Genomic DNA, 24,242 nt, shown 5'->3' on the forward strand with positions numbered 1-24,242 from the left:
AGCCTAACCTGTTAGTAATCCGTTTTTCCAAAAAAAACGACGAAATTCAACACAAATATAGCCATTTTAAGGGGCTTTTTGCAACTAAAAAAGGCCAAAATCGTCTTCTAAACAGTAATCCGTTCAAATTTCTAGAAAATAGGGATTTTAGATTCCAAACCACCCAGAAAATCCAAAAAAATTAAAAAAAAATCTTCCAACTTTGACCTTATGCCTCCGGTGTCACATGATGCGTCATGAGTCCATGTTTATATTGGTTGTGTAGCAGAAACCCTGATCTATGTTTTTATAGTTGAAACTTTTTTGATAGCTATGCGCGTTTTCGAGATATGCGCCTTCTAAGATGAGCACTTGGAAGAGAGAAAGAGGGGTAGACGCAGAGAAGCAGACACTCTCGCTTCTCTGCGTCTCGTTGTAGGTACTCAACTTTAAAGGCGCGTATCTCGAGAACGTGAACAGCTATCAAAAAATAGTCAACTACAAAAATGGAGATCAAGGTTTAATCTACACATTCAATTTAAAATTTTTTGAAAATGAGTTATTTTTGACACCAGGGCGGGGTCTCGAAGTTTGCGATTTTAAGTCATAAATCATTAGGTATAAAAGCGCGGTTTAAATCAATTTTTCAGTAGTTTTTCGTTTCAAAAAGTGTGGAAATGAGCAATTGACCTCCCAAAAAAAAGTGAACACAAATTCCACCAAACCCCACGAAACAAAATGAGCTTAGCTAATTGCCTTCAGGCGTAAATTCATTTCCTTGGAAAATTTCCTTCTTTTCGTTTCGTTTTTTTTCAACTCGTAAATAAACAAAAAGAAATGGTCGAACGCGAGAGAGCGACACCCAACATAAACAATTAATTGGGTGTCCAAAGGCAAAAAATGGAAGGAATAGGGAATGTGAGGGGGATCAAAGAGAATACAAAGAACCGAAACCCCAAAAAAAAAAGAATCCGAAAATCTTATTTGCAGGGGGAAAGACGTATTAGCATGTGTGTTGTAGTATAATACCAAGATAGGAATCCTGATTTAGATGCAATATTTTAAGGTTTTCCGACCTGAGGTATCATATGGTGCATCGACCGGTACCATGTGGTGCATCGACCGGTACTACATAAATGATGCATCGACCGGTACTATTTGGTGCATCGATTGGTAGCACATGGTGCATCGATCGATACTATATGGTGCATCGACCGGTACTATATGGTGCATCGAATTGTACTATATGGTACATGGACCGGTACTATATGGTGCATCGAACGGTACTAAATGGTTCATCGACTTCTGATCCGATATGGTGCATCGGCTCATGGTGATGTCACACCGAAACCCTTTTTTTCTCATCTCCCCCAAATTTCCACCCCTTAAGTGTTTTCCTCTCCAAAATTTCCATTTTTTTTGAAAAAAAAAATTCTAAAATCAAATTTCCTCCTTTTCCAGCTGTCACACTGAATGATTTCATGTTTCATTCCTTTTTTCAGAAAATCTAGGATAAAATTAAAAAATTCAAGAAATAAGGAAGGTGAAATCATTCAGGAAATGTATGGCTACAAATGGATGAATGTGTTTCAAGCAGCTGTAAAGGGGAAATGGGGTTAATTTAGAATCCAGGAGGAAAAGACGGACAAGGAAATAGAAAATCAGTGGCGGATTGACAAAGTGCAAATGGATAACAAGGTAATTAAAGCAAAGAAGGGAATAGTGGGAACAATTTCAGACACACCTAAAGTTGGGATTTGAGCACAAAACAAAGATTGGGTAAACCTGAGCCTAAGGACCCTCAGAACCTATGTACCGGCTGGCGTGTCTTTGGCGCAAAACTGTCCTAGATTGCCTGCGGCGCTAGAATGCCTATCTATAACAGTTTTGAGTGCCTGCGGCGCTAGAATCGTTACATGGAATCGTCTGGGGTGCCTTCGGCGCAAAACTGTCCTGGATTGTCCAAAAATCCTCAGAAACTGTGTACCGCTTAAACCTAAAAACTCAAATAACAATAGTCATTTAAGCCTAAGCCTAAAGATCGTTCGGGTGTCAAGAGTTGGTTAAGCCTAAGGATTCTCAGAACCTGTGCACAAGAATTCTCTAAGCCTAAGCATACTTGGAGCCTAAGAATCTAAGAATCCTTTAAGCCTAAGCCTAAAACCGTTTAAGCCTAAACACCCAAAATTTGTTGATCTACGGAATAACCTGTACCTACTTGTCTAACTATGAAACTACTCCCGACACCTATAATCAAATCCCCCCCCCCCCCCCCCCTAAATCTTATTACCTAGGCACTAATCCATAGATAAAAAGATTAACAAAGTTAAAAACTTCCAAGTTTTTCGAGAAAATATATTTCGATTCCAGAAAAACACCACCCTCCAAAAAAGGCGCCAAAAAAAAAACAAAAAAAAAAAGGAAATTACCTCCATGAGCACTCGAAAAGCGACTCTCTCCTGCTCTTCTTCTTGTTTGTCGTTCCCGGAGCAGCAGCCGACGGCGTGAACGTCTTCACCCACTTGTCGTTGATGTTCGACATTTCCAAAATTGACGCCAATATCGTCTTCTCCACTGGGGAACCCGGAGGCGCTTGGTTCACTTCCGTTGAGTCCATCTGGAAGATATGAATAAGATCAGACTGGAATGAATAATGATAACAAGGGGATTAGTGAGGCCGGCGTCAAGTTTAAAAAAGGAAGTCAGGTTTAATCTGAGCTCAAAAAATTGCCTTTTCTTCGAAAGAGCAATAAAATAAGTCGTTTAGAACATTTTCTCGAGAACTAATCAAAGTGTACAAGGGAGGAATGGGGTGGTCGAATTGGTGGAACGAAGCAATTTTCGAGAATGGGGAGAATACTGTGGAATGTGGGTTGAATATAGATTTTGGGTTGGTGCCTGAAACAAGGGGATCTTGCGGTTTAGGCTTAAATGACCCTAAAGTTATAGGATGCGGGGTTTAAAAGGAAAATTTTCTGAAAATTGATTCATATACAAATAGTTTCGACCATTCTGCCTGGAAGGGAGTGACAAGAGTGCGAAACTGCGCGGACCAAGTTTAGATCTCGTTTTTTGAGCTTCAGAGCAGCAAGGGGGCAACAGATTTTGTTACCATCGTATTCAGAATAGTCGAAACTACCTATGAGTTAATTTTCAGCAAATTTTCAAACATAGTCTAAAAGTAGTTCCCTTGTTAGGCTTTGGCTTGAAGGGAGTTTGACATTGGAGGGTCTTTAGGCTTACGCAACTATCTGTTCCTGGCTTAGATGGGCTTTTAGGCTTAGGATTTTGTGCCAAACTAGTTTGAGACCTTGCTAGGCGTAATTGGCACCCAGAATTAGGGTTGGATAAATATCATGTTTAGGCTTAACATTACCGTTCAAGCAATCTCTAGGGCTGCTTAGGAACGGTGTCGTTTTACCTTATCGATACAAAAAATCTCTTTAGCATTTTCATGGTGAAGCGTCGAAAAGAACCTTTAGTCAAATTTCACTTGAGACAGTTTACCAAGAATATGATTCTGGTCAAGACCACTATAGTTTGGAGATAGAACTTAACAACCGGATGTACTAAACCAATCTAAGCTTAAGGAATCTTCCAGTTCCTTGACGTCCATGGATCAACAAAAAATTGAAATCAAGCGCAAAATCAAAATCGCAAAAAAAAACTACACTGAACTCGATCTTTAAAACACAAAGCCAATTTTCTTTCGTTCATTTTCAATTTCTTCCGGATTATGATTAAAAATGGCTACAACTACTACCACTACACATGAACATAATTGAAAAAAAAGGTATATAAAAATTTCAGTTTCAATCAAGAAGCCGAATGTTGACTAGTCACAAAACTGAGCAGTGTGGTTTCTGAACAGATTTGAAATTCATGATTTCACAGGTACAGGTGAAATGGAGAACTCGCCCCCAGACACTTGGGAAATTGTTACTCTTTTTCTTTGATCGGTGATGTTAGAAATAAAAATCAGCGGGAACAGGAGAACTTTATATTCAGTAGAATCTTCAGCTTCATTTGATGAAAATACCAAATCTGTGGCTACTTGTTAACACAACAGTGTTCGTTACAATTTTCCGATGACGTTCAGCCAAAAATCAATGTTTTTGGTCAAAATATGTGTCAGAGACGTGTCGAAGCTTACATCTTCAGTCTGAGTCACTTATAAACCGCAGAAATCTTTGTTAGTTTATAAAATTTTATATAAGCTGACATGGCGTCCGTGTTCCTCATCATTTTCCGACCAATTCTAGGTAAAAAACAATTAAACTTACTTTATAGTGAGCTCGAACCGTTTGCAATCTCCTACTAATGCGAATTAAGCCAAAATTAAACTGTTATAGCGATTTTTTTACAATTCGACTACGTCGTCCGTGTTCATTATCATTCTCTGGTCATTTTCAGCCAAAAACCAGATTTATTGCTTAAAATTGAACCAACGACTTCTTACTTTTAGCGGACAGAGCGCGCTACCAAAAAAATTCGGAGGTTTTGGAAATCTCCAAGTTTCCTACCATTTTCTGACCATCTTGCGATTATAACCGTATCTACAGCTTAAATTGAAACAAAGTTACGCCCCAGTACTTTCCCCCGGACTATGCTCTAAGCTTACCAAAATTGAACTGCTGTTCAACAAGTTCTCTATTTGTCCGTTCTCCTTATCATATTTTGTTCATTTCTAGACAAAAACCATTTTTATAGCTCAAAATTGAACCTGTGATTTCTTAGTTTTAGCAGAGTTCACGGGTTTTGGAAATCACCAAGTTTCCTACCATTTTTTTGCTTTCCGACCCCAAAACGTATCCATAGCTTAAAAGTTACGCCGCATGCCTTACGCTCACTAGTGATGATCATGTAGTCAGTGTGGAGTTATGGAATGTGTCCTATATCGTTGGAAAGCTGAGAACACGCTGATTCCAAATATATATTCAGTTTTTGCCCTCGAGGCCTGGTATCCAAGAAAAATGAGGTCAAAGTTTGGACCCCTGACAAGTCATTACCTTCCTGGTGTTGAACTTACTACCTGGTACTGAACGGTACTGAACTTATGGATGGTCATGAAGTTAGTGTGTTGTTATGGAACGTGGCCTATACCATCGGAAAGCTGAGAAAACGTTTGTTCTAAATATATATTCCGTTTTTGCCCTTGAGGTCTGGTATTCGAGAAAAACGAGGTCAAAGTTTGGACCCCTGGCAAGTCTTCTTGGTACTGAACTTAGGGAGTTCACCGCTATCTGAATTTGTTTCCCTGAAACTCAAACCCCCGCTGTTACATAAAAAAAAACTTACCACCAAAGTATTCCGATTCGAGTACATCTTTCCATTAGCTCTTCCATCACCACCACCCATTTCCTCATCCTCCTCCTCCATCTCCTCAATGTTCGGCATCGCATTTTCAGCGTGTATTGAGGTGGTCCGGTTGAAAGGGTACATCACTCTGAAAACTCTTTCTTCTGAAGAGCAACAGATTCTGAAGAGAGAGCAACAAAAAAGGATGGAAAGTGGGGATATCGCGTAACACAAAAAGAAGAAGAAAGGGGAAATTGAGAGAGGGAAAATTCAATTCATCTTGTTAATGCACTTCTCACACTGATATAACACGAAATGAAATGACATGGATGAGAGAAAAAGGGGGGAAGGGAATGTTTGCTTTTTTATTGTATTCCGGGTTTAGTCTAGTTGGGAAGTAAGTGCGCTCTAATGACAAAAATTGGTGTAGTCCCGGTGGACAACAGAACCTAACGAATTTGAAGCGGTTTTTCCTCAATATTTTGAGATTTTTCATTGAAAAAGATTGAGCTCCGTCGAGACTAATATACCATTTTTTTATGAGGGAAAATATAACATTTCAGTAAAACCAGTTTTACAGGTTTTGATGGCCTAAAAATCTAAATTTTTGAAATTTTGCAAATTTATTGTCAATTTCTGTCAATTATTAATTAGTCACCACACTGGCGGCTGAGAAAATAATTATTATAACCATAAGTATGAAAAACAAAATAGTAAGGTTCACAAATGCGCTCTAATGACAATAATAATGTAGTTCACTTTTATAAATTGGTGTAGTCCTCGTGGACAACTAAATCTAACAAACTTGTATTCAATTAGAATATTATAACTAGAAAATGAATCCGTATAGCAAAACACAAAAAAATCGGGCAAAATATAAAATCTCAAGAATTCTAGCTACAAAAACAGGAAAACGAGATATTTTATCTGTCTACACGGGTTTTATACCATTCTGCCAGACGAGATTGAAACACACGGGTTTTGTTACACGGGTTTTATACCATTCTGCCAGACGAGATTGAAAAATAAAAGATTGAAAAATAAAATTCAATTAACCTTTTTCTATGACAAAGATAAGGAAAATCTTGTGATCTACACAGACAGGAAGTGTAAAGTACAAAGATTTCTATACCTTTATGTACGGTGGAGCACAAGACAATTTTTTGAGTGCGATAGAGCGCGCTTACCAAAAAAAAAATTCACAAGGATGTGCGATACCCTAAAGCACACTGTTTGAAAATTTTCTGTCTGAAAATGACAGGCTGAAAAAAGATGTTTTCTATTCGTCACAAGAAAAGGAGATAAATAGAAAAAAAAAGAAAGGAAGCCGACAAGAGATGACTGATTTCATTTTGCGATACCTTTTTCATAAAAAAAAGGGGGGGGGGGTCGTGAATTTTTTACGAAAAAATTTCTCAGAATGATACACAAATCAACATATTTTTTTCGTGGAAAAATAAAGAAGAAAGTTCTAGGAAAACAGAATAAGAATTATGGGGGTCTCTGGGTTCAATATAATCTTGAACTCAAAAATTTGTATCAGTGTTGAGTCGCTACTCAGGGAATTGCTGTAATTTGTGATTAAATCCTTTGCAATAATTTTTTAACAAAAACCTCTTGTCAGCAGCATTCTTTCACTCCCTCACACACAAAACACGAAATCTCACAAAAAATGAAATTCTATTCTCAAAAAAATAAAAAAAGATTGAAAAGTCAGAGACTACTTGACAGAAAAAAAGAGAAAAAACTTGAAAGTAATCTGATGTTTTGTTCTGCAAGGTCCACGAGGGGGGGCGGGGGGTACTTGATAGTTCGAAAAGAGGGATCTATGAGCTAAGTGTGGATTTACGGAGCTTGTGTCGATTTACGGGAAACTCTAAGACTTGATCTCTATAAACTAAGTATGTAGGTTGTGTCGATTCATGGTGAACTATGTCAATTTACGGGAAACTGGTAAGCATTACGGAGAGCTAGATTTCGATTTACGGAAACACATGTGGATTTACGGGAACCCAATGGATTTACGGGGAACCCATGTGAATTTACGGGAACGCATGTGGATTTACGGGAACCTATGTGAATTTACGGGACCCCGTATGGACTTACGGGGAGCTTGATGTCGATATACGGGAAGCTAGATGTCGATTTACGGAGAGCTAGATGTTGATTTACGGGGAGCTAAATGTCGATATACGGGAAACTTGAAAAGATTTACGGGGAGGTAGATGTCGATTTACGGAGAGCAAGATGTTGATTTAAGGGAAACTTGTAAGATTTACGGGGAGCTAAATGTCGATATACGGAAAACTTGAAAAGATTTACGGGAAACTCGTGTGGATTTACGGAGAACTCATGTGGATTTACGAGAGGTTTTAGAATTCTAGAGTTATGCCTCCGTGTGGATTTACGGGAGGTCTTAAGACTCAACCTCTACAAGATTTCTTGGTTCTGTCGATTTACGAAAAGATGGTGTGGATTTACGGAAGACTCTTAGATTTAACCACTAGGACCTAAGGTGTCGATTTACTGAGAGTTTTAAGATTTACGCGAGACAAAATATCTTTGAGCACAAAATGCGGGGTACATATGTCAAGTATCAACAATACATGATGAAATGTGATATTTGACAACGAAACACACCTGTCTTCTCTCTTGTTTCACGAGGTAGGTCAAATCACCTGTCCCCGCTTTTTCAGGGGGATTAAGAAAGGCTAATCGATAGATATAATTCAAAAATTGCATATTTTTATCCATAATAACAAAAATAATTTTTCGACAAGAGGGGAGAGGGAGGAAGCGGATTAAAATAGAAAAGAGACCAAGTGATTCTGATAAGCTGTTTTCCAAAAAAAGAACACCTTGAAATAAGAAGAATTTGGAATTTGTGGGGGAGGAGAAAAGAGAGGGACGTGTGTTTTGTCATTCCGGAAGAAATTTTTTTTGAATTTTTTGTGAAGAGGCTATAATTGGTGGGCAATCATATAAAGAAAGAAATATTTGTGAATGTTTTTCTGATTTCTGCGGTTATATTTGTTTGTTGGTCGTTTGCATGTGAAAATCCCAAAAATAATTGAGCCAGAAGTAGCCACTTAGAGAGGGGTACCCTATCTAGAGCATTTTACTGAAAAAAACAAACACTTTGGCAGTGTAGCGCCCCAAGTGTTCCCACTATTTCAAAATTACATTCACTGTGTAGATCACATCTAGACCTTCGTTTTTGTAGTTGAAAATTTTTTGATAGCACATCACGCTTTTGAGATACGCGCCTTTGAAGTTGGGGAGTGAGAGAGTGTGCAAAAAGAGGAGGGCGTCTAGCTTCTCTGCGTCTCTCCCCCTCCCTCCTCTCACGGGTGTAAACATGCTTAACTTTGAAGCTTTGTATCTCGAAAACGTGAATTGCTATCAAAAAGTTGACAACTACAAAAATGAAGGTCTAGGCTTGATCTACACAGACAAGGTAAATTCGAAACTATGCGGCTACAAGGGAACACGTGGCAACGCTTTGAAAAATACTGCTTTTTTGAAAAAAAAACACCGATTAAAAGAAAAGAACGAACCTTTTGACATGCTAAGGATAGGAGCATAGTCATTACAGGAAAATAGAAAAAAGGAGAACGGGTACTGAATAATTTAGTGAGTGGGGTAAGTCAGTATGGGGAAGTTATTTGCTCGGCACAGTTCTTACCACTGCGCTCCACCGAAATCCCCTTGAAATATCTTTTTTTCTCTGAGTCTCTCAATTCCGCAAACTATTTTCTTCGGTTTCGGAAGAGCGCAGTTGCAAGAACTATGCCGTGCTAAAACGGTACCCTTCCATTTAAAAAAAACTCCAAAATAGACACATTCTCTTTAAATCTATGCATCTCGCCATGCATAACATCCGGATTTCGATTTCAAAATAAAAATCTCGAATTTCTTAACAAAGGGGTCTTGAATAACACACACACAATATAACAAAACAAAAATTCCCTATTCTTTTCAATAGATATGAATCTACACATGTTTTTTAAATTTATTCCCGCAAGAAAATGCACTACCCCTACCTCTACTATTTACCCGCGACAAGAAACGTGACTTTTTCACGGAGCAGAAGCGAAAAAAAAACTAATTGTCGTCGTCGTTTTCATCTTCTTTTTTTCATCGCCTTGCTCTTTTTGTTGCTCCAATATTGCCCGGCTCATTTTCTTCCAAAAAGTGGTCTTAATTTGGAAAAAAAGAAAAAAAACAATTATGGAGGTCTTCAAAATTCTACAAATTAAAAAAAAAATGGGCGAAGAAAACAAGAATGCAAAGTTATGTGCATGGGAAGTAAAATTTTTGGGGGATGAGTGAGTGAGTTAGTGATAAATGATGAGGTGAATGCGAATTGGGGGGAAGGAAAATGGAAATGTCGGGGGAAGAGAATTTCATTTGAATTCAAAATCGGTATGGAGGTTGTCATGATGAATTGGGACGGAGCGACGCGTAACTCCCTTCAATTTCCATCTTATGAGATGAAAAATATACCAAAATGTAGATCTCAGCGAGTTCTATGTCTTTGACCTATTACGGGGCGGATGGGACAGTAGTGCGAGGTATTAATATATGCCGTCGCGGCTTATATTGAAAGATACTACAAATAAACGTAAAAATTCTCGGCACTGTGTCAAATTCAAGTTTGGCACCGTACCAACCGTTGTGCGACGGAGCGCGTTTTCGCGATCTTACACCCTGCACTCCTGTCGGATGGCTGTCTGCCAATGTGCCGCGGGTCGGTAAAAAGTGGTAAAAACGCAAAAACGCCATTCTGTAGTAGGTCAGTGACATAAAACTCGCCGAGATCTACATTTTAGTGTATTTTTCAGCTAACAATATTGAGTTTGAAGAAAGATACCCGGTTTGCAAATATGCTTTTTAGGTGAACCCTCGCTGACTAGTGAGTTTGGCAATCGCGCTCTAGTGAAACGTATAGCTAACAATCAAACCAAAATATTATAAAACTGATTTTTTAAATGTCTGGTTCCGCGACCGCCCTGTTCTAGAATACCTGAGTGGCTGGTATCGAAAAATATTGGGAATTGCACTTTACTGAAGTATATGTACATATTTAAAAAAAAACAGCGTTTGGAACTGAGAAAATCAGACAGACGGAGATTTGGGTAGAGCACCATGTACTGTGTAGTTTGTTGCAGATGAAAAAAACAACTATTTTTAAACGTTTGCTGAAAATTTTTTGCTGAAAAGCGGTTCAAACACTTTATAAGAATAAAAGCCATGCGCTATTCAAAGTTTCATCTCCTCGAAGTAAAAAAAAGATGATGGATTTAATGGGACACATCTTGTGGAAATTGGATTCATAAAACAAGGAATTGAAGTTTGAAGAATACATTTTTGGAAACGTTTAAAAAAGTACAAATTGAGCTACATAAAGGATCATTTTTGAATAAAGTGTTGTTTCGAAACGTTGTGGCTCATGAACGATTGTTCAAGTTTGTGTTGGTTGTGTAGATCAAACTTACCTCTCTATTTTTGTAGTTGACAAATTTTTGATAGCTCTTGTAGCTTTTCAGATATGCGCCATTGAAGTTAGCTGTAGAAAGAGAGGGGGAGACGCAGAGAAGTGAGAGTGTCTGGTTTGTCTGCGTCTCTTTCTCTTGGCCACGAGGGGTTTCTAACATTGTAAAAATACTAAAAAAGGAAACTTGCACTATAACCACAATGTAAAAATTCATCATAATTTCCTTTCTTTATTGGCTTAAATTATTCATACAAATCAAAAATTCTCACTGGGAAAAAGAAGGAAGAAGGCAACATTTGGTAGTTTCAAAGAGGCTCGTATTCATTGACCCGCATACTAAAAAAAAAAGAGAAATAAATTAATTATTCAATAAAACTAACAAAAAATCTAAGAGCAATCAGAAACTACAAGAAGTGGTATGGCTGGTGTCGATTTACGGCGATTTTTGTTAGAAGATGGCGATGAGGAGGCGGAGTCAGGAGGGAGAATCAAGTTATTTGGGTTTGTATGGGTGAAGGGGAGAGATAAAAGGGGACTGATGAGAAGAGAGGAAGTGTTGCTGGTCAGGGAGACACGCTCGTTTTGGTCACGCTGAAAAAATATGTGGATTTACGGCGTAAATCGACACGAAATGAAGATTTGAGTTGCAAGGACGTTTTGAAACCGTCAGAAAAACATCTGTCTAAACTAGCAAGCCTGAGAGGGTCAGGGACGTTTTAGAACCGGCCGATTTGCAACTAAAATGTATCAGTTTATAACTTGAGACGTTTGGAAACCAACTACAGCATAGTTGTCAAGGCCCGGCCCGGGCCGGGCCGGGCCGGGCCTTGTCGGCGAAATCAGGGCCCGGCCCGGCCCGGCCCGGGCCGGGCCGGGCTTAAGGCCCGGCCCGAAGGCCCGGGCAAATTGGCGCGAAAGTCAAATTTTCAAATTTTTTTAAAATTTTTTGAATTTTTTTGATTTTTTTCGCGAAAAAGTCAAATTTTCGACTATCAGTCAGAATTAGAAGAAATTCTGAAAAATAGTTAAAAATGGTCACATTTCCGATGAAAAATTGAAAAAATTTCGAAAAAAAAAATTGGAAAAAAAAGGGTCATTTTTTGAAGCCGGGCCTTCGGGCCGGGCCGGGCCTTGAAAATTTTCCACCGGCCCGGCCCGGCCCGGGCCTTCGGGCCTTGCCGGGCCTTGCCGGGCCGGCCCGGGCCTTGACAACTATGAACTACAGTGACCAAGTTACGCTGACCAAAATAACTTTTGTCAATTTTATCTAGAATTTTTAGATTTTAATTATCTAACGTTCAAATAAGCTGACTGTCTGGTTTCGAAACGTCTCAGGTTATAAACTGACAAATTTCAGTTGCAAATCGACCCTGATTGCTTGCAGGTATGTTTCCGACAACATTTCACATTTCAAAACCAGGACGTTTCGAAACCGAGACATTTGGGAACATGACACAAGGAAGACTTGTAATCAAGATGTCCCGGTTCTTAATCGTCTCAGTTTCAGAACGTTCTGGTTTCAAAACGTCTCAGTTCTAGAGAGTCTGGTTCGAAAATTTTTTTTGAAATCGACTTGTTTTGAGACGTCTGTTTACTAAGGAAGACACCTGAGTGACCGTGAAGTTATGGAACGTGACCTACATCATTGGAGAGCTGAACAAACACTGATTCCAAATATATCATCAGTTTTTGCACACGAGGCCTAGTATTTGAGAAAAAAGAGATCAAAGTTTGGGCCTTTCCACATTTCAGTAAGGTAATGACTTGTCAGAGGTCCAAAATTTCACATCGTTTTTCTCGAAAATCAGGCCTCGAGGGCAAAAACTGAATATATATTTCGAATCAGCGTTTTCTCAGCTTTTCAATGATATAGGCCTCTCCTAGTCAGTTTCAAAACCCACCGATCCCGCCGACGACGCAATCGATCCTCTTCCAGAATCCGCCGATCCCTCTTGTCTCCTCCCCAACGTCAGTATTCGATTCAACGAGGATCTCAATTTTCTCCGTGGATGAGGCACATGTTCATGATGACTTTCACTTGAGTGCTCTGATAGATCCGACACTTCTGGCACCGACGACACAATCCGTTTCAGGAATGATATCCGATTTTTTCTATCTGATCTGGGCGTGGTCGGTGAGATAGGGATGTCGAAGGACACTCTGGGAGAGGCACTTCCACGTCTAGTGTCATAATCGAAAAGCATGGCGTCAGAAGCGCGTGAAGAGACGTTCGAGCCACGTGGAGTGCTGTTCAGAGATGTCGTCTGGAATTCATAACAAAAATTACTAAAAGTTCTTATCTACCCTGATAGAAAGTTATTGATATACCTGGCCTACCTGGGTAACTGCCAAGTGCATTCCTGACGGGCTCGTTTGCTCATCTCGACTTCTCCTATGAGCTCCAGGAGGTTGTGAGTGATAAAAATTGGATAAGGAGCTCGCTGCATTCAGGGGACCAGTGGTGATCCGTCGGATGACTGGAAGGGTTTTACTCCTTACACGATGTTGAATAACCTCAGTAAAGAAAACATAGAGAAATGGATTGGCAAACGCGTTGATTGGGAAGAAGAAGACGAGAACGAATTTGGCGGAGGAGAGGGATAATAAGGGGAAGCCGATTGTGGCGGTGAATCCGAAGAAGAGGGTTGGGAACCAGCAGATCAAATCGGTGACGACGAGTACGGTCATTTTGGTGATGAGCGCGCGATCTTCTTCGCGGGTTTCGTTTTCCTGGAATAAAGGAGTTTACAACTTTGTAACAGCTTTTAATAACTTGTTAACTACTTGATCCATTGTTGACTCACAACTGTTAACAACTTCTCACAACTCTGAACAACTTGCAACAACTCAGTTGCGGGAACTTACAACTGATCACATTTGTCTCAACTTGCTCAAATCTTGACCGAAATTTGTGCGAACTTGGTTCATCTTAACTTCAACTTGATAGCCTATTGTTACAACATAGCGCAACTTTTCGCAATTTGCTCAAAATTTGTATAAGTGGCACCAAAAATTCGTTTGCAATTTTCTATTTTTGCAAAACTTGTTCCAAACAACTTTACAACTGTTTCACAATTTTTCACAACTTGTTAAAAGTTTGATCAAATATTGCACCAAAGTTGTTAACAACTCATCGTAACCTATCGCAACTTGCAACAACTCAGTTGCAGGATCTCACAACTGCTCACAACTTTTGCACCTTAAAACAACTTGTCACGACTGCTTACAGCTCAACTTTTCGAAACTTGCTTCAGACTTGTCAAAAAGTGGGTCCAAAAAGTTGTGAGCAATTTGATGGTAACCTGTTACAACTTTGTTGCAACTCGTTTTTTTTTTTTTTTTTTTTTGTAATTTATCAATAGTTGAAACAACTAGCTTGCAACTTTTCACAACTTTTGAGAATCACAATTGTTAGCAACTTTTCTATTGTGTACAACTTCAAGTAAAACTTGTTCCAAAGTTGAAAATCGAGTATTATTTACAACTGTTTCACAATTTCTCATAACTTTTCACAACTATCTCGCAACTTTTTACAACTTTCTTACAACTTTTTAGAACTCTTTCACAACTTTCTCACAACTCACCTTCAACATCTTCACAATAAACCCATATGACAACGCCATTGCCGCAAACGCCAAAAAGTTGAAGCTCAACCCGAAAATCAAGTAACCCTTATCAAACATCGTCGTAGCCTTTAACGGCAGACAAACACTGCTCTCCGAGTAGGAAGACACTCCGAACCAAGGGAGAATCGCCATAATGATAGCAAATAGCCATCCTCCAATCATCAAAAGCACTCCAACTTTTGGGCTGAGTCTCCGCCCACGGAACGATTGACGTGTGTTGTAAGACATCTCAAAAGCTATTAGAAACATGGAAATAATGCCGAGCTCTGACGCGAAAACCGCCAGGAATCCAGCAGCTCGGCAACCCCATCCAGTCTGCCACCAGACAGCGTGTCGGTAGTATTCATCAGACATTTTCGCATCAGCTATAGCCAAGACTGCTAGGTAGACTCCTGCAACCTTTTTTGTTTCATAATAATACCGTACCCGGTATACGGTGTACCTACCTGTAAACATATCCGCCACCGACATATTTATCATATACAGGTAATGCATCCTCATCCGTTTCTCATAGACAATTCCTAACAAGACCCATACTATGATGTTACCAACGATAGCTGCTAGACAGACAACCCATACAGCGATACGGAGGAATGGGTAACCGACGATATTCTCGCATGGATTCAAGGCGTCTGGCTGGGGGTAGCAGGTGATGTTCGAGTAGTATTTTTGGACTTCTTCTCCGATAGATTGGCAGGGTTCTGCTCCGATTTCGGTGAAGGCTGGAAGAAATTCAGAGGGTTAGAGATGACTGAAAAGTTGTGAGGATTCTGAATTTGTTTTCAAAATTTTTGTAGTGTCAAAGTACGCCGAGTTTAGGGGATTTATTCCATTTTTAATTTGAAAGCAGATTAGGAATCCTCATTACTGTAGCTTTGTGTTTATGCAATTTCCAGCATTCTAAGACGTTAGGCAACTAATTAAGCTAATTGACATTCCAATTAACAGTCTTAATACAATTTTTCAAGTAAGAATTTGGAATCTGTATTGAAAATTTGTTAAGCCGAGTTATAGAGGCTCAAAAGTTTAACCCTCGTAACTCGGTTCAGTCTTTCTCAATTCAAAATTTTAAAACTGTTCTGAAATCCCAATGACCTCAGCTGTCTAGTCAAATAGTTTATGAGAATTAAAATTTGCTTAATGTTCAGTGATCTACAGGGTTTCGTGACGTCAGTAACTACCTATGTACCTTTGAGCGTGCCGGCCTTATCATCTTGTTTCAGAATCCCAAAAGGCGGAAGGCGGAAAAAAATGTCACAACAACGATTTTGGTCTTATTTTACCATAAATAACCTTTAAAAATGGCTAAACTTGCGTTAAAATTTGTTTTTTTTTTGTCACAAATCTCAGAAAATAACAGTAAATTCAAGAAGGCGAACAAATGCATAACTTGAGACAACGCTACTATGTATTCGATGCTGATTTATGTGAGATAGTTGAAAAATTGCGTGAAAAATTGATAAAATAGAAACCTAGGTCAATTTGAAGTAGACCAACGTGTTCAGCTCGGTAAGAGCTTTTAGAAAAGTATAATCATGACTAGGTTTGGTGCAAGTTGGGTCTCGACACGACAATACGGTATACGCATTTAAACTTGGGTTACTGTAGTTTTCGTGGTAGGACCTATTTAGTCAGAACAGGGGCATGATCCTACTATTCTGAAAACTCTTGACGAGCTGATTCTGAAAATGGTATACATTTTTTGATATCTTTCATTACAATCCTTGTACCTTTTCTGTCTAAAGCAACTTACGCGGCAACTCATCCTCATCCGCGTCATCCGGTCCCGTATAAGTACTATTATCGGTCCATTCCCTCAACAACATTTCCAAAAAGTCCACTTTAGTCTCTCGCTTCTTCCGTCTCGCCATCTTCTGTTGCTCCCGCTTCTCGCAAATTCTCTTGTGGATTTCCTTCGCGTTACGTTGGTATTTACCATTATCATTCATAGTCACATCGTCGACGTACTGGAAAATGGTGTAATGGAGCAAGTTTACTTAGGTCATGGAGTCAGTTTGGAGTTATGTAACGTGACAAATACCGTTGGAAAGCTGCGAAAACACTGATTACAAATATATATTCAGTTGTTGCCCTCGAGGCCTGGTATTTGATAAAAAACAGCGAAAAATTTGTCATTTTTCAGAAGTTTGACCTCGTTTTTCTCGAATACCAGGACTCGTGGGGAAAAACTGATTATATATTTGGAAACAGCGTTTTTTCAGCTTTCCAATGATATAAGTCACGACCCAAATCTCCTAGTTGGCTCTGAGAATTTCTCACCTTAAAAAGACAACAATGATGTGGATAGGTGAAGTGTGCGGTTTCCAGATCCGTAAAACTTAGAACACTCGGTAGCCGCTTGAGGGTTGGCACATTGTTCAGTACCAACGTCTTCAATTTTTTCAGCCCGTTTATAGGTAAAGTGCTGATGGAGGTATGCGACAAGTCCCTGTAACAAAATTTCGGGTTTTCAGGCAGCAAAAATCTGTAAACTTTGAGGTAGCGTCACGGTTCTAGGTTTTGTTCAACCACCTCAAATTTACATTCACTGTGTAGATCAAAAATAGATCTTCACTTTTGCAGTTGACAGTTTTCTTGTATCTACTCAAAGTTTCGAAATACACTCCTTTGAAGTTAAGCGGTGATAAGGCGAGAGAGTGGGAGACACAGAGAAGCTCGACGCCCTCCTCTTTCCACACGCTCTCTCGCTCTCTCCGCAGCGTCTATCTTTGAAGACGTGTATCTTGAAAGCGTGAAGAGCTATCAAAAAGTTGTCAACTACAAAAATGAAGATCAATTTCTGAACTATATTTTTATAATTAACCTGAAACTTACAACGTTTGCAGACCGCCCATATTCTTAAAAGCGTCGACTGAAAGACTTCTAAGATTTGGGTTATTGTTGAGTCTTAGCTTTAAGAATTGACTTTCTGTGAACGCGTAGCCGGATATTTCCAGAAGATTGTTTTCAGATAACACAAGGGTACGCGCTCTGACGTTTCGGACTTTGGAGTCGCCGATGAATTTTATCTGTAATTTGAATCAAGTGGGTGGCCGTGGAAAAGGATTACCTTATTCTGCGACAAGTCAATCCGATCTACAGTAACATGATGTGAATCTGTCATTCTGAGTGATGGCATTGTGCGAAGTCCGTTATTCTTCAATATCACAGTCTGAATCTTCGTGTTATTCACCAATAGTTTCCCGGAAATCTCTCGCAAATTCGGACATCTCACAACGGAAAGTTTTCGGAGTTTAGGCAAAACGGTGAAGGAAACTCCGTCGATATGCTCGAGATGGACCGAGTTGTCGATTTCTCTGTAATTTTGAGAATTGGGTTATTGAGGATGAGGCTGAAACTCACAGCTCACGAATCGATGGGTAGGCATCGAAAAAGTTGGGCGTGATCTCGGTGATGGAGGTGTTGTGGAGGTATCTGGAAATTTTGAAGAGTCTAGATTCCGAATAGTTGTCGCGTGTCAGGAGTCTCCATTCCTTCAGACGCGTCGCGGTTCGTAGCAAGCTTCGCGTGCCCGCAGACTTTAAATTGTCCGAGGCGTCGCGTATCAGAGAATTAAGGTTCGGCACGTGCGTCGCGGGCCAAGAAGCTCAGTAGCGTTGCGTGTCAGGGATTTCAGTTTCTTTAGAAGCGTCGCGGTTCGTAACAAGCGTTGCGTGCCCACAGACTTTAGAATGCCCGAGGCGTGGCGTATCAGCGAATTAATTTCCGGCACCTACGTCGCGTGTCAGGGACCCCAATTCCTTTAGACGCGTCGCGTGTCCAGACCATCAAAATGCCATCAAAAGCGTCAGTGATCTCAGCTCTGTCAGAAACGGCGCGTGCTTTAAGTTTTTAGTCTCTCTGGGGCGTCGCGTGTCAAGAATCTTTGTTCCGGTAAGTGCGTCGCGTATTAAGAGCCTCTTTGACCTCTAGTTTTCGTTTCTCAACAGAGCGCCACTGAGTACTGTCATACAGCGCACATTCCAATCAATCATTTTTACAATTTCAACAAAACGAAAACTTACAAATAGCCGACATCCTCAACCAAGTCGTCCGACAACTGTGACACCTCCCATCCCATACAACAACACTCGGGTTGCTTGTACCTTTTCGTTTGTTTACAAACACATCCGCCTCCTCCACCGATATCTGCTTTTAACGCCATACACGAATGTTTCGTTTCGGCTAGACTCAACGCATTCTGGCATAGGGATACGGTGAATAGAAGGAATAGAAAAATGAATGATGGTGGAAGAATCGATCGATATGTTGAGCATGTCATTTGAGCAGCGGGCGCGACCGGTTGACTCGCCCCCCGACTACATTCAAATTGATTAGCGGACTGATAAGGAAATAGTGTGGCGTGGAGTAGAGACGCAGTGATGAGTTGGTTGGAAGTCAGAAATCTGTAAATTGTTATTGTTGATTAATAAGGTAACAGAGAAAAAGTGTGTATAGTAAAGGTCACATGGTATAAGCTGTGTCAAGTGACCAAGATACTGTAAGAAAGGAAAAAACAGTGAATGTCTTATCAGTGGCAAAGAAAATGTGTTGAAAAAAGATAATCAAACATCAAATACTAAAATAGAAATGGGAGTTCTTCTTCGTTTTCCTGTTAGCTCTTTTATACATTAGAATCGCCAAAATTGACTCATTTGTCTTTAAAGTCACAAATCTCGAAATCTACAACTTGTATATAAAAATTGTTAACTATTAAAAAATAGTTCAAAACTTTATCTACATTTTGTAGTTAACAACTTTTTGATAGCACTTCACGCTTTTGAGATACACGTCTTCAAAGATATGCTCTGAGGAGAGAGCGAGAGAGCGTGTGAAAAGAGGAGAGCGTCTAGCTTCTCTGCGTCTCCCACTCTCTCGCCTAATCACCACTTAACTTCAAAGGCGCGTATCTCGAAACCTTAAATAGCTACAAGAAAACTGTCAACTGCAAAAATAAAGATCTATTTTTGATCTACACAATGAATGTAAATTTGGGGCAGTCAGACGGCACCTAGAACCGTGTCGCTGCTTCAAAGTTCACAGATTTTTCACCAAAAATCCTATTTTTTGGAATTTTTAGAGAAATTTCGAAATGGAAACAAACATTATTACAAATGACACCGCGTTCTCCCTTCTCTCTGCCCATAATTATGACTAAACCAATTGAGAACTGGACTGTTGAGTGACGTCATCAATTGCACTACAGACTAGAAAACGTAACAAACAAAATCAAGAAAAAAGAGTTGAAGACTAAAATTTTTAGACGCTTCTCTGAAAATATTGTGCTTATCATTGAAATTCGACAAAGGCGGTGTCATCTTCTTCCCGGAAAACCGAAATTACGAAATGAGGCTATTTTAGGTGCATTTTCAGACTAAATATAGAATGTACAGTCATTTGAATAGGAGACTGATATCATTATAGTAAAATGACCGATCAGAAAAGAAAAAGACAAAATGTGTGATAAGAGACGCTAAGGTTATATTTACAAAGAATTTTTTTTTAAGAGAATAAATCTGTAAACTTCGAGATAGCGTCACGGTCCTAGGTGATGTCCGACTAGCCTAAATTTACATTCATTGTGTAGATCAAAAATAGATCTTTATTTTTGTAGTTGACAGTTTTCTTGTAGCTATTCAAGATTCTGAGATATGCGCCTTTGAAGTTAGGCGGTGATAAGGCGAGAGAGTGGGAGACGCAGAGAAGCTAGACGCCCTCCTCTTTCCACACGCTCTCTCGCTCTCTCCGCAGAGCATATCTTTGAAGACGTGTATCTCAAAAGCGTGAAGAGCTATCAAAAAGTTGTAAACTACAAAAATGAAGATTAAAATGTGGACTATTTTTTGTAATTTTTTACGGGGGGTGTCAAAAATCAAAATTTTTAGTTTCAATCTGACCAGAATCAATGAAAACCAAAGAAAACCCAATGTTGGATCTGATAGAAATTGATTTCTGAAAGTCAACATCAAAATACAACATTATTTTTAGATTTTTGATATGTTTTTCTTTTTTTTTTGAAAAAAAAGGTGCTTTTGTTGATATCTTCTCTATTCACTGTTAAAAGACCATCCGGAGAGCGTGGGATAGAAATTTGAATGGTCTTGAATAGTTGAGTTCCGAAATTTCTAAAATGTAAACACGACAGAGAGAACTCTCACTATTTTTCAAAACCTGATGTAAGATAATGCCTACCAAATAATCCAATTTTTAGTGAAAAATCTGTAAACTTTGAGATAGCGTCACGGCTCTAATTGTTTTTCGACTTATCCAAATTTACATTCACTGTGTAGATCAAAAATAGATCTTCATTTTTGCAGTTGACAGTTTTCTTGTAGCTATTCCGGGTTTCAAGATACACGCCTTTAAAGTTCAGCGGTGATAAGGCGAGAGAGTGGGAGACGCAGAGAAGCTAGACGCCCTCCTCTTTCAACACGCTCTCTCGCTCTCTCCTCGGCGCCATCTTTGAAGACGTGTATCTTGAAAGCGTGAAGAGCTATAAAAAAGTTGTCAACTACAAAAATGAAGCCCTATTCTTGATCTACACAACCATAGTAAATTTGAGTTAGTACAGCTAACTTTGGCGCCATGAGACTCCTTGAAAGTTAGTCTCTGAATATCAGTCTACATCATACGCTACATATTTTTAAAGGTGCATATCTTAAAAGCGCAAACGTCAACTACAAAAATGTATTCTTAGTTGTGATCTACAAAAACTAAATAAATTTGAAACCAAGGGTTAGCAAGAGTTTCTAGAAAAATTCTTTTTACAGTAAAATGCTGGAAATTGTAAATTTTGTTAACATTTGAAAAACATGATACAACCTTAAATACTATTCGTCCCTGCTTTAGTCATTAACACCAATTAAATCCTCTGGTAAATACGGAAGAAATTGAAAGTCAAGGCATACAAACATACAATGATAAACTATGAAATGTTGTAATAAAACAGCAAAAATAAGAAAAAAAAAGATTAAATTCTAGAAAAGCGTCATGTTAGACAAAATTGTTCATATCTGATGGTCAAAAACATGTTTTGAAAAAATAGGAAATGTTCTGAAGCATTCTAAAACTGATTTACAACGGTTATAAGTCGCACAGTTCTCGAACGGACGGTTCTAAACCGTACCAGTTTGAAATTTGACTAATAGTACTAACCACAAAATAGGAACCACTCATCCTCATCCCCCCGCAATTATACAATTAACAATTATGATGGTAATAAGATGAAATATGACATGACAGGACGAGGAGAACGGTTCAATTTCTGTCATAGTCGTCGTCAAGTGTCTCCTCCTTTAAAGAAAAGTTGGCATTTCGTTTTTTTTTCTCCGATATATTCTTTTTCTATTGATACCTGCTGGCTGTCATGTCACAACTAAAAATAGAACAGTTTTCCCTTTGAAAAACGAAAAAGAAGAAACGTTTATTTGAATAGCAAAAGAGGGGGGAAGAGAAGACGTTACAGATAACTTTTGAACTTTTGTCAGAGATAGTAAACCTATATGCATTTTATTCTTGTCACATGACGTCATTTTGAATTTTCCATTATCGCAATTTCATTTATAGAGAAAGTTGTGAATTTAGTAAACATTGCGAAAAAAAAACATCGAATTTTGAAGGTCCGTAGCAAGAACCCAATTGGTTCCACTAATTTGAATTTACATTTTCTGCGTAGATCAAACTAAGATCTTCACTTTTGTAATTGACAACTTTTTGATAGCTATTCACGATTCTGAGATATGCGCCTTTGAAGACTAGCGCGAGATTAGCGGGAGAGGGAGAGACGCAGAGAAACGAGAGTGTCTGATTTCTCTGCGTCTCCTGCCCTAACTTTAAAAGCGCATATCTCGAAAACGTGAATAGCTATCAAAAAGTTGTCAATTGCAAAAATAAAGGTCTGGATTTGATCTACACAATCGGTCTAAATTTGAAACGTTTTGAAATTTAAATGACGTCAAAAAAGATATAGAATTTCTAGATTCACATACATAGATAGGATAATAAATGAGTTGGTGGTGAAACAACCCAATACACACATACAACACATACACATAAAAAATGAGAAGGAGTGCCAATTTAAATTGGTGGCGAGTATGTTTCCTTGAAAATATGAAATTTTGAGAAGGGTGACACCTACATCTATTTTTCTAGGCTCTTTTCTTTTAGGTTTGATGACAATGGCGAGGAGGAGTTTTTGGTCGAGCTCTGGAATCCTGAGGGCATCTGAAAACTGTCAACATTGAAAATCTGTAAAAACTGTGTATTAACGGCCTGTAATTACGTTGTACGATATAAATTTCTCATACTTGTCGTTTTATGATCTGAAAAATATACGGAAATGTAGATCTCAGCGAGTTCTAGATCTGTAACCTACTACAAACCGGATTACTATTCTTTAATGTGCTTCCGTTGAGCCCACCGACGAATCCATGTCAGGTTTGATCAGATGAGCCCCCTTCAGAGACTTCTTGGCCTCACCTTCAAATAGGAATCGCTATTTTGTTACGAATCTGTTCAAAAATGCAGTCTAAAACGAGTAATGAAGGGTTTTTTAAGTCTCAAACATGTTTTTCACAGTACATATATTTCAGCAAAAAACTTGGATTTTTTCGCAAATAGACAACGTAACTACCTCACAACTTCTTTTAGACTGATTTTCGGAACATTTTCACCATACTTATTTATTTATTTATTGTGACTAAAAGGAAAATGAGATTTAGAAATCGGGGGAAAAAACCGAAACCGAGCCGTAATTCGCTCCAAACGCAATACTATAAGCTGAAAAATATACCAAAATATAGATCACGGCGAGTTCTATGTCTGTTACCTACCACCAGTGTGTGTCTTCGAGAGCATCTCGAGAGATCTCTCGAGAAATCTCTCGAAAGATCTCTCGAAAATATCTCTCGAGATTTTCGAAAGATTTCTCGAGAGATTCTCGAGAGATCTCTCGAGAGATTTCTCGAGAGATTTCTCTCGAGAGATTTCTCGAGAATCTCTCGAGAGATCTCTCGAGAAAATCTCGAGAGAAATCAATCTTTTGACAAACTATTTCCTAGTTTTCGAAACCTGACATTTCGAAACCGGTGAAAAATGAATAAACTTTTTATTTTCCGCAGTGGGGATCAAACTATGGTCTTCAGATTGGCACAAAAAGCTGAAAACAAAAAAAAACAAAACGATTTTTTTTACTATTGGCGGTCAAACGCGTTGGTGATCAGATTTGTACCAAAAAGCCAAAAACAGAATGCAAAAATGTTATACTATGGCCGGTGTCGAGTCCCGGACCCTTGGAACCACATTAATACATTTTTTTTTGAAAAATAAAAGGTATTCGTGTTCCACCGGTTTCGAAATGTCCGGTTTCGAACTGTCTGGTATCGAAATGTCCGTTTGCAATGTCCCAGAGTCGAAATTCGCACTGTGCTCTTTTTGGAGCAGTCTTTGAGTTATCTCTCGAAATCTCTCGAAATCTCTCGAAAATCTCTCGAGAGATCTCTCGAGAAATCTCTCGAGAGATTTCGAGAGACTCAAAAATCTCTCGAGAATCTCTCGAGAAATTTTCGAGAGATCTCTCGAGGAATCTCTCGAGAGATCTCTCGAAATCCTGATCTCTCGAGAAAAAAATATCGAGAGCACACACTGCCTACCACAGTCCAGATTTGTTAAAATGTACCGCGGGCCCAGATCAATGGCCAAAAAACGCGAAAATGACAAAAAATCTATTTGAGCCCAGCCTACGGCACATTGACAAATAGCTATGCCCGACACGTAGTAAATTGCGTAATATGCTCGTGATCTGGGAAAAATGCCAAAAAACGCAAGAATTGTCAAAAAATCAA

At 39.0% G+C, this 24,242-nt stretch overlaps 2 protein-coding genes across 2 annotated transcripts; both read right to left on the minus strand.

The window, feature by feature from the left end:
- Positions 1-2,404: 2,404 nt before the first annotated feature.
- GCK72_016915 (uncharacterized protein) lies at positions 2,405-5,421 on the minus strand (the record flags this gene model as incomplete). The annotated part of the gene is made up of 2 exons (XM_053731771.1): positions 2,405-2,596; positions 5,278-5,421. 2 exons carry the CDS (start codon positions 5,419-5,421, stop codon positions 2,405-2,407), a joined length of 336 nt encoding a protein of 111 aa, XP_053580684.1.
- Positions 5,422-11,161: 5,740 nt separating this feature from the next.
- GCK72_016916 (uncharacterized protein) lies at positions 11,162-18,682 on the minus strand (the record flags this gene model as incomplete). The annotated part of the gene is made up of 11 exons (XM_053731772.1): positions 11,162-11,365; positions 12,676-13,038; positions 13,112-13,504; positions 14,359-14,792; positions 14,847-15,122; positions 16,154-16,367; positions 16,681-16,849; positions 17,236-17,312; positions 17,471-17,717; positions 17,764-17,835; positions 18,426-18,682. 11 exons carry the CDS (start codon positions 18,680-18,682, stop codon positions 11,162-11,164), a joined length of 2,706 nt encoding a protein of 901 aa, XP_053580685.1.
- Positions 18,683-24,242: the final 5,560 nt, after the last annotated feature.

This window comes from Caenorhabditis remanei, chromosome V, assembly GCF_010183535.1.
Source record: "Caenorhabditis remanei strain PX506 chromosome V, whole genome shotgun sequence".
NCBI classification, from domain to species: Eukaryota; Metazoa; Nematoda; class Chromadorea; order Rhabditida; family Rhabditidae; genus Caenorhabditis; species Caenorhabditis remanei.